Below are 11,426 nucleotides of genomic sequence, written 5' to 3'. Positions count from 1 at the left end.
GCTTACGAAGCTTTTGGGAAACGCAGCCCAGATCTACGGGTGCTCTAGAGTAATGGTAAAGCCCTAAGTGCATCGTAAGAAGAAATATTTATGCGGTCACCTGCAGGACAATCGGCAGATTGCACCTTTAACTTTATTCAAGTGCAATGTGATTATAATAGAAAGTATTGATTGTACTTTATTGTACACTTTATTACTCGTTTTTATGAATTTATAAATGAAATAATTAAAAACGGCAAAAAAATTTTGAAATACACATCTAAATTAAATGACTGAACAAAAAATTAATAAAAGAAGTAATGTAGGAAATGTTATTATTATTATGTAAAGTATATTATACGTATTAATATAATATAATATAATATAATAGTTATTATATTTCAGTTGTCTGGAACGCAGCATTAGGTTAACATTTCAATAAACGAGCGTGTACTACAATTACGAGCCATTCTATAAGGTGACATTTCAGCACTTGACAAACGGATAGCGACTCCTAAGTAGCACTTAAAGCACGGCTACGTGCGATTGCGTTAAGTGCATTTGTGGGAATCGCACGTGAAACAATAACGAACGATCATAAAATGATTCGTAGAAAACGCTCTTAAGCTCTAAGATCAATCGATATTGAGAAACGCAGCCCTGGGCTATAAAAGTGAATTGTTTTGGTTGGCATGAAATATGAAACCGTACTACTGCAGTGGCTTGTAAATAATTCTAATCAATTATGTGCGCCATTTGGACATACATCTCTTGTCCTAAATATTATTTATTTAAATATTCATGTTATTCCGTTTTATATTCTTTTTTTACAATGTTTATCATTTTGTAATATAAACCTGTTTTTCGACTTAGCCTGTCTATTGTTTTAATTTCTCAGTTACGTTCGTTTGCAGTGAAAAGTAAATTCGCATGGTGTCAGTGCACACCAAAATTACGGACCTGACGTGGCATCGTGTGTTGGCAGTTTCATTCGCTCTCTTCATCAGTTCGTTAAGAACGCCGAGGACATTGCCTGCACATTCGCCAAGAGCTACCTGCTTCGTACGTAAGGATTTTCGAACATAAACCATGATTTTTATGGTCAGCGCTTAACTTTGTTATAGGTCAACATTTTAGAGTGGAACATCTTTAAACGCCGTTTTGATTTCCTGCAAAATGCAACAAAGGGCGCGTTCGTCATGGCGCCGCAGATTTATATTCTTGGCACTGGGAATACTGCTTTGGAGAGAGGTATGCGCACAAATACGATATTCTCTTTCCGAGGAGCAAAAGGAAGGATCTGTGGTCGGAAACATTGCGAAGGATTTAGGTCTCGATACCAGAACGTTAAAGGAGAGAGGATTTCGGATCGTTTCAACCTCAGGCGACTCGCTGTTCACGGTAAATCAGAAAGACGGGATTTTAAGTGTAAATGGGAAAATAGATCGCGAGGAGGTGTGCGAGAGAAGCGGCTCGTGTGTCATCAATCTAAAAATCGCACTAGAAAACCCTTTAGAGATCCACTATGTGTCGATTGAAATTGTGGACGTCAATGATCATGCCCCGACATTCCCGGAAAAAGAAAAGCGGTTGGAAATATCGGAATCAGCCCTACCTGGAGCTCGGTATCAGTTACAGGCGGCGCGGGATCCCGATGGCGGAATGAACTCTGTTCAACAATATAAACTCAGTCATAATGATAATTTCCGCATAGAGGTTAAAGATCGCGGAGAAGATCGCAAAATGCCCTTTTTAATTCTTCAAAAGCCTTTAGACAGAGAAACAAGCCGTAGACACAAGCTAGTCCTCACGGCGCTTGATGGAGGGCGACCCCCAAAGTCTGGGACAATGGATATAATAGTTGACGTTTTAGATGTTAATGACAATATGCCAGTTTTCACACAAGAAGTTTACTCTGTAACGCTTCACGAAAATGTCCCTGTGGGCACAACTGTTATACAGGTTAATGCTACTGATATGGATGATGGTCCAAATGGAGAGATTTTTTATTCGTTTGGAAAGGATATAGACAATAGGCTTACAAAACTTTTTGATTTAAACTCCAGGACTGGAGAAATGACTGTGATCGGTCAAATAGATTTTGAAGATATGAATAACTTTGAAATAGATATCCAAGCATCAGACAAAGGACCTGTTCCTCTCACATCAGATAAGAGTATAACCATAAAAATCATTGATGTAAATGACAATGTGCCCGAGATAGAAGTCACATCTTTTTCAAGTGCAGTGCCTGAAGACTCTAAAATTGGAACTACAGTGGCTTTAATCAGCATCAGTGATTTGGACTCTGGTGTAAATGGAAAAGTGTTGTGCTACATAACTGAAGAAGTACCTTTCAGGCTAACGGCATCATCCCAAGATAACATTTACGCACTGGTCACAGCCTCATCTCTTGATAGAGAAACTGTGCCTCGCTATGACATCACGTTAGTAGCCAAAGATGCTGGGCAGCCACCTTTGTCTTCATTTAAAACTATAACTGTGCAGATATCGGATGTAAATGACAATAGTCCAGCATTTTCACTTTCACCCTATGCTTTTTATGTGATGGAAAACAATATTCCAGGAAAATCTTTGTTTTCTGTGTCTGCTTCTGATCGTGACTTAGATGAAAATGCTGTTGTACACTATAAAATTTGGAGAGACCCTGGAGATGAAAACAAATATGCATCTTTCATTAATATTAACTCTGAAAATGGAGAAATGTATGCACTAAAGTTCTACTATAATCCCTGGCAGTAATGGAAATACTCTAGTGATCCCAGATCGCAGGGGGAGAGATTCTGGAGAGGTAAAATTGTGATCTCTAATGGATTTTGTGTTTCTTTGTATTGTTTGGCCTTACTGTCTTCTCATCACCATCTTTAATACATATTCAAAATAAACATATGCAGTAATTGTTCATGTCCTAGAAAGAGAAGCTAATCTCTAATATAAAATTGTTCAACAGACTGAAGGACCCTGAATCTGAATGATGAGATTATGAAAGTTTCAGACCTAGGGACTGAACATATGTATGTGTTTATGTATAATTTGTATATATGTGATGTAGTGTTAGTTCGCTGTTGGAAGTATATGAAGTATGAAGTCTAGTGTCTCACTAGATTATCTCAATAACTCTAATACAGGGTTTGCTGCAAAAGATGCAAGGATGTATTTGATTTTTTTATTTATTTATATATTTATTTATTTTTTGATAATGTTTTTTAAAGTATTTCATTTTCCATTTTTAAGTTTATGAAAATAATGGAGAAAATCTCTCTCTCTCTCTTTCTCTCTCTCTCTCACTCACTAACTTATTTGCTTGTAGCATTTATTTCCCCTGACCTTATCTGTATTTGTAAATTTTGTTTGATCTATTGTCAGTCTCATTCACAAATGCTTGCAGATGTGATGACAAATTCTGTCATCATTAACATTCCATCACACTGCACATTCTGATTCCCATTCATTCTCTGTCTGGTATCCATAGCAACACACTCATTACCCTGAGAAAAGGAAACATGAACAGGAAATGGAACAAACAGAGAGAGATTAACAGTATACATTGGTTGGTCAGCTTGCTGGGTTTTAAACAACTGGGTTTATTACATGAAATGGATTTAGATGGAGAAGTTGATACTGTAATTTAGTCAGCAGATGGTGTCAACAGATTCATCCGCCTGTGAAGAGGACACACAGACTCGTGTTTGATTGTGGGAGGCACTCTTAGTTGCGTGTTCTCTCGGTGTGTGTAGTGGGTTGTGCTGTCGTGCTTGTCTGTGATTAATAAGATTGTTTCTGTGTAAATAAACATCATATTAATGAGGTTGCTCGTTTTAATGTAGCTCTCCGATGACAGCAGATTATTATTTTTTTGTCTATTGGAGTTTATTTATGTGCTGAACACCTCAGGCTGTTACTCGAGCATATTTTAGTCCATCAAGCAGACAGGATTGGCCTTATTCCATGTTGCTGAACACACACAGCGCTCCCTCAGCCACAGAGCTTTCATCTCTCTTCTTAAGGTTTTTTTTCTATTCTATCTTCCCTCACTCTCCTCATCTTTTTTGTTTCCCTTGTAATTTTCATTTGAAGTCTATCTATCTATCTATCTATCTATCTATTAATATAGACAAATTGTTGTATACTATTACAATAATTAATTTGTCTAAATTAAATCAGTATTTTCTATAGAATGTTGGGATGAGTCAGGTTTTTAAATGCTCTTTGTGTGGATGATGAAATCCACTATCCTGCTGCGCAGAGAGTACTGAACTGCAGGTCTAATCAGGTATTGCAGAGATCAGCAGAATATTGAGTCTGGTCCAGCAAAAACACACACACTGATCATAGACCAGCCCAGCTAGGGTGCTGCTCAGCATATCATTAAGTTGCTGCAGCATCTGCTGTTTGAAGTCTTTGTTCCGTGTCTGAATAAAAACCTTGGAGTTTATAACAGTGGAAATCTATTCAGGCGGTCTCCGTTATAAACACTCGTCTTTGGTTCAGATTTCAGTTAAATTAAATTAACTGTTTAATTGTTTAGCATTGCAGTTGATTTATCAATGCTCTGACATCCAGCCTGTACAAAATAACTGTTAAAATGATTTTACAATATTAGATTGTGTAAATATTTTTAATGTTTATAAAAGAATCAAAGGCAGACATTTAGACCTTTTTTTGCCCACCCCAGTTGCTATGGTAACAGCAGAGCTAGAACACAGAAAGGCATTTTGCAGCTATTTTGGAGTAACTAATTATTACTTTTTTACAATTACATTTAAAGTGAAACAATTACGCTTAGTTTGTTTATTTGTCTGTTAGCTGGACATTCTGCTAAGTGTGGTTTTGTTGTTACCTGTATGTGATATGGATCTAAGCTCTGCTCTGCTGCCTGTGTTTTATCTTCTTGATGCATAACTTAGATGCATATTCATGGTCATATTATTGATGCATGCTATTTTAAGGAAAAATTGTTTATTTTTGTAATCTTTCAAATATAAAAACTTGCTTTGCCATCTAAAACTGTTGATTTTTATTAAATTATTATTTTTTTTTTCCTTTTTCAAATGTGTATGATAATTGGAAAGGACTGTGTTGGGATAGTTATTCAGGATACAGTTTCTTTAGTGATGCATCAGCATTCCACATTCACAATTTAGAGTTTTTACTGTCAAATGTTTTTTTTTTCAGAACTGTGTTCATTTTGACAGATCATCCAGGATACAAATCAGCTGGCATCTCTCTCTCTCTTAATGCAGAACAGAATTGCCTGAGCTTTTTGCACATGAGAGATCATTTTAATGTCTGTTTAGCAGGTCTGGTCCGTGCACTGACATATGTTGTTATAGCTCTGGCAGGTCAGTGCAGACGAGCTTTAATGCAACTGCAACACACTACAGGTTGGTAGAACACAAAATGTACTGTGCAGATGTAAATGTACAAAAGGCTTGAGCAGGAAACACAACAATGGCATAACAGGGCAGGGCAGACAGTTCTGTGAATGTATGTGCATGAGCAGGTCAGGTCCATTCTGCAGTGGTTCAGTACTTTAGTGGGTCACATCAGTTCTACTTTTGGTTCATGTGGTTATAAGTAGCTCTGTCCTCTATATCTCTGTCTGCAGCTGGTCTCAAGTGTATCTCTCTCTCATTTATATAATCTTTGACCTTAAGTCTTCATTTATCTTCTGAACTCTATCTCTCCTAATAGTCATAGAAACGGTCATGTCGGCTTTAGAAGTGTGTTTAGATGCATTGGTCTATAATGATATGTATAATGCCTTTAATGTCTGTCTTTGTTCATTTACTAGTATTAGCATACTTTATATAGTATATACTTCAGCATACTCTTGTTTCTTTCTGCAAGTGTGTGTGTCAGATGCTTTACATGACAAATAGTAGTATGTTATATTGTCACATGACCTCATCACATTACATGTTTATGACTGCCAGTGTTGCTCTGTTACTATCTAGCTGTTTTTCATTTGAATACAGATGTGTATAAAAATGTCTTGGGGTCTTTAGAGAGTGATCAAACAGACAGTTGATATCACTTCAGGTTAATTTAAGTGTATTGTAGGATACATTTTTCCATGCATTGTGCTCTGATTGCATACACACTGAAAAATACTGTAGGCCATCCAGATATTGCATGCATATATATAAGCAAAATTACATTCTATGTACAATATTCATACTACTGCAGAAAGATTTAGCATGCTATTCCAAACACATAGCTTGATGACTGTAACATAGATGATTCTGACACAGTTTTAAAGCTTCAGTTTGTACATGCTGAAAGCATAGCTGTGTGCTGAATGTAGGTGGAGTCAGGGATATGAGTGCTATTTTTAGAAGGTCTGTGCTGCTTGTCTTATATGTGAGATTTTTATTTGCAAGTATTATGATGTGTAAATCCCAAATTAAATTGGGGTAAAACCATGCTGCGGGGCACAAGTGTCTCTCTTATGGTATCCATGTTTCTAGGCATATTTATAGATGGTCTCTGGAGTCCTGAGCTGTTAGGTCATATCTCCCCTGTGGTCTCTGTACTGCTTGGCATTCTGGGTAATATTTAATCATATGAAAAATTAAATGTTTTGCAAGTCAGCATTTTGCCAGAGTTCTTGCTTCCACTCTGTTCTATGTCATTTAAACTTGAGAGCAACAAAGAAACATGGAATAATGTGAAAATACAGAGCAGAATGTGCAGAAAAAATTCCAGTCAAAGAAGAACATGGGTTTTATGGGGTGTTTAAGGTCAACTGATCTAATTTTGTGTCTTTGGAAAACAGTGATCTGTGACGTTGTATTTTGTTGGATAATAAGGTTTGTGTGTGTGTGTGTGTGTGTGTATTTGTTAATGATGGAATTTATAGTTTTTATTTTGAAGTAAAATAATAAAATTATACCCTTGAGGTAAGATAGGCCCCCAGAATTGGCAAGGAAGTGGAATGTTGTTACTAGTGATGTTATTTTTCTGTTTAATATGTAATGTAATTAATGTGGTTATTATTCAATAATTCCATGAATTATATGTACATTTCGGACACAATTTTAAATAGAATAGTTGATAGTATTTTACATTAATGACACATTGAAAATGTATAAATATTAATAAGAATATCAAAAGTAATTTATACATTTTGTAAAACTTTACATTGCCCCAGTAGTGAATCATTTACATTTTGTGAAATGACAAAGCAAGTGTTTCTGTTTATTTCCCTTATTACACATTGGTTGATGCATCTGCATCCTGTACCCCCATACAGAAATCTGAAATCTGTTCATGTATGGATTTCACAGATATAAAAATATATGTCAGATACTTGCACATATATGCAACATATATTTCAAAATATTACAAAAATGGCCGTTTCCCAATATGTAACATATATTTTCCCAAATACACACATATACAGTATATAGCCTATAACATGCATGTTCCTATATGGGTAAAGGATGTTTATTTTTTTGTATTTATAACAAATATATGTACATATTTTTAAATTAAACATGTTTCAAATATTTAGGAAATAAAAGTTGAAATATAAATTGCAAATAAACACGGAACAGTGGTTATGTTTCAATTTTTAATTAGTTATTCAGTATTAGTTCAGTTCATACAGTGCAGTACAATACAGTTTGAGATATATGTTAATATTATTAGACAGCAATAGCAGCATATTTATTTTCAAGTTATTTAAAATATATTTAATGGATAGTTCACCCTAAAATGAAGATTCTGTCATCAATTAGTCACCCTCAAGTTGTTCCATATATTAATAGATTTATCCGCTGAACACAAAGGGTATTTTGAATTTTTTTTTTGTAATCAAACAGTTGTAGGCCATCACTGACTTCCATAGTATGGAAAAGGAAAAGAAAAAAAAAAAGAAACAAATACGGACGTAAATTTTGCCACAGAACTGGTTGGCTATAAACATTCTTCAAAATATCTTTCGTGTTCAGCAGAACAAAGACATTTTTACAGGTTGGGAACAACTTGAGGGTGAGTAAATGATGACAGAATTTTCATTTTTGGGTGAACGTGAACCATTGCTTTAAGTTTCTATTTTCTAACAGTACTATGTAAAAATGAATCAGACATAGAACCACATACAGAATGCTATTTCATTCAGTTTCAAAAGTGACAGTTATGTTTTTGGTATGACCGTACTTGGTATTAAAACACTAACATGAGGCATAGCTGAACATTATGACATTTCACATATCCTCATGCATGATGCTGTGCTCCTCCAGCCCAACTGCAACATCAACAGTCTCTTTCACCAGTAACTCTTGGTTGCTTCCACCTTCCCCTGCAACAATGAGTCAACTCCAGTAGCCTCTTCTTCCAAACTGGTAATCTAAAAAACAACGATCATAATGAAATATTTAGTAATTACACAAGTACTGTTACTATACCAAACTTAATTTACTACCCTGTGTTGGCAAAGACACAACAAAGGCAACACTGTAATGTTTTCCTAAAAAGGAAGTAAAATAGTTTTTATTGTTTGTCAGTAGGCTATACCTGTTCCCAAAACCAGACCAATAGAAATATGCAATAAAACACATACCTAGTTTGGCACATGGTTATAAAGGATAACAGAGAAATTAAAAAGGCAAATATTCAACAACAAACAACTCTGATTAACATGGAAAAGATACCTTTTATTTTGTGTCCCGGCATCATGTGGCGTATAGTTAGGACACGGTGTAAGGAGGGCCTGTGCAACATCTCCAAACTCTGATTCATCAGACTCCTCCTGAATGAATGAATGAATGATTCCCACTCTCCAAACACTTAAGACTTTTGTTTATCTTTAAAATGCAAATTAAGATATTTTTATCCTCAAACCTGAGAGTTTTCTGTCCCTCCATGAAAGTCCAAGCAACAAAAACTCTGAAAGGTTAGAAAAGTAATTTAATCCAAGTCTTGTGAGGCAATATGATTGCTTTATATGAAATTCAGTTAAAATAATGAATTTTATTGACACACAAAGATCACATAAAATAAAGTAAACACAAAAGCCCAAAAATGTGCATGACACTAGAATAAACCTCATTGGTTCTCGCATGTCACAATGATTTGATGCGCTATATCATATGCATCTGTGTGGATCATTGTTTGCATGCAAGTAAAATTAATTCTATTAATTGAAATAAATCAGTTCATTGTATAAAGTGATTGCATTGCTTCAGAAGACTTGGATTAAACTGCTCCATTCTTATGGATCAGTTGTACAACACCTTAATGGGCTTTTTGGTTTTTCAAAGTTTTGGTTGCATGTACTTCAGCTGGAGGGACAGAAAACTCTCCTCTCAGGTTTCATTAAAAATATTTTAATGTGGGTTTTGGAGATAACTTAAGAGTGAGTAAAAGATGACAGAATTTAAATTTCTGGGTGAACTATCCCTTTAATATGAGTGGTGCTGTCAATTATTCAAGACTAACTATGCAGATTCTTCAAAACCCAGACACATCCCTGAGCAGAGACACAGGAAGGGCATGAAGAACAGTGATATGCCTGGTGTGGATGTCATTCCTGTTATAACGATAAAACCAGTGAAGTAACAGTGAGAGTGAAGTAAACAATAAACACATGAAAAAAACATGATTTTAAACTATTCATTTAATCATACCTACACAAATACCTTAGTTTAGCCTAAAAAATAAACAGAATATCAAAGAGCAAAAACGAACACTATGTAAGTTACGTACAGACATACGACACTATGTACGTTACCACAAAGACTTGATGTGCTTTACACGCTTGTGTACTAATGAAACGAACGCCATGTTGTCCTTCAGTTCATTTATATTAAAAGTTCTAAATTGATTAACGTTAGTTTACTGTGTCAAAGTTGCCAATTTAAATAAGTAAAACAGTTACCCGCTGTCATGGCCTGATGCACAAACAGGACGATAAGTTACATCAAACCTATGAAGCACATGTTTTAAGTTCTTTAAAATATGAAATATTACATCTAAATATCGAACACGACATTTTGCTTACCTGTACCTCTGCCAACTCTTTGCCTCTGCGTAGTGGCAGCTGGCCATTAAGGTTTAAATGACGTGCATGCGCAGTTTTCACGCTTGTGCAGAGCTCCGAGTTCTCCAGCCAAACGCAGTACTCTCTCTCATAAACAACACTTCATGTCAAAAATATTATGTGGGCTGACACTCTTGAAGATAAGTTCATTGAGCAGGACCTGGTGATGAAAATCTCAATATTCAAATTGAGCAAAAGGGTTTCTGTAGCAAAACCATTTAAGCAAGTGAACTGAAGTTTATAAGAAAAATAAACTTTTAAGTGCAAATGGACGCAGTATATAGCCTAATAGTAGCCTATACACAGTATATATTATAAAATAAACACATTTAAAATATATTAACAAATGTAATATTGGCAACACTCTAAAGTTAAAACTGAATCCTTGATTTAAAAAAGTGCAATTAAGTGTTAAGAAACAGTCATGAAAGTATATTCTTTTAAGTATACTTAAGTGGCCTCTCATTTTATAGTAATAGGCCACTATATTATCTGCAAATACACTTTTTAAAAATGTTAAAAAGTAACTTAAAAAACATGTTATCCACATGTTTGTACATATACAGTACTTTATCATATATGTCTCCAGCAAACATCTGAATTACAAATGTGTGCAGATATCTTCACATATACAGGTGCATCTCAATAAATTAGAATGTCGTGGAAAAGTTCATTTAGTTCAGTAATTCAACTCAAATTGTGAAACTCGTGTATTAAATAAATTCAATGCACACAGACTGAAGTAGTATATATATATATATATATATATATATATATATATATATATGGCCATATATCAGATTTCTGTATGGGCTAGCTCAAATCTAAATGTTTCAATTAAAAAAGTAATTTGTTTCCCTTTTTTGGCATCCAGAAAATGATGATGAAATAATTAAATTTTTAATGTTTTCTTTAAAAGCTCAGTAATATATTTAGTTCTATTCAGGATGATAGCGAGAGAGAGACTTGACATGAAAGCGTGGAGGAGGAGGAGGAACAGTGACTCATCTCCACTTGTGTGTGTGTGTGTGTGTGTGTGCGCGTGTGCCAAGAGCAGGTTCATATATGTGTTCTTCAGAGACAGCAGCCATTTTGAAAGTATTCATAGAACAACACGATATGCTTTTATTAAAGGAGATAGCAACCTCAGCATCTGTATCATGGTCTATTTTTCTGTAGTAAACATATATCATGCCAAACCTGTTAAAGATTAGCTAACATGCAGTCAGTGTTTTATATGACAAGCAAAGAGTTTCCACGCATAAGCAGTTTATTCAGCATGCTAAAGGTTCTCCTACATTCACTTCCATTCAAACAGGATCCTTCTGTGTGTGTGTGTGTGTGTGTGCGTGCGTGCGTGCGTGCGTGCGTGTGTGTGTGT

General features: G+C 35.2%; 1 protein-coding gene across 1 annotated transcript; it reads left to right on the top strand.

The window, feature by feature from the left end:
* Positions 1-913: 913 nt before the first annotated feature.
* On the top strand, positions 914-2,742 carry LOC107660923 (protocadherin gamma-A7-like). Its single transcript, XM_016450364.1, has one exon. The coding sequence runs from the start codon at positions 1,156-1,158 to the stop codon at positions 2,740-2,742; it is 1,587 nt and encodes a 528-aa protein (XP_016305850.1). The 5' UTR covers positions 914-1,155.
* The last annotated feature ends 8,684 nt before the right edge of the window (positions 2,743-11,426 follow it).

The sequence above is a fragment of the Sinocyclocheilus anshuiensis genome, unplaced genomic scaffold, assembly GCF_001515605.1.
Source record: "Sinocyclocheilus anshuiensis isolate Anshui unplaced genomic scaffold, SAMN03320099.WGS_v1.1 scaffold1647, whole genome shotgun sequence".
Taxonomy (NCBI): Eukaryota; Metazoa; Chordata; class Actinopteri; order Cypriniformes; family Cyprinidae; genus Sinocyclocheilus; species Sinocyclocheilus anshuiensis.
The sequence above is the reverse complement of the archived record's forward strand: the minus strand, read 5'-3'. Positions and strand labels throughout refer to the sequence as shown.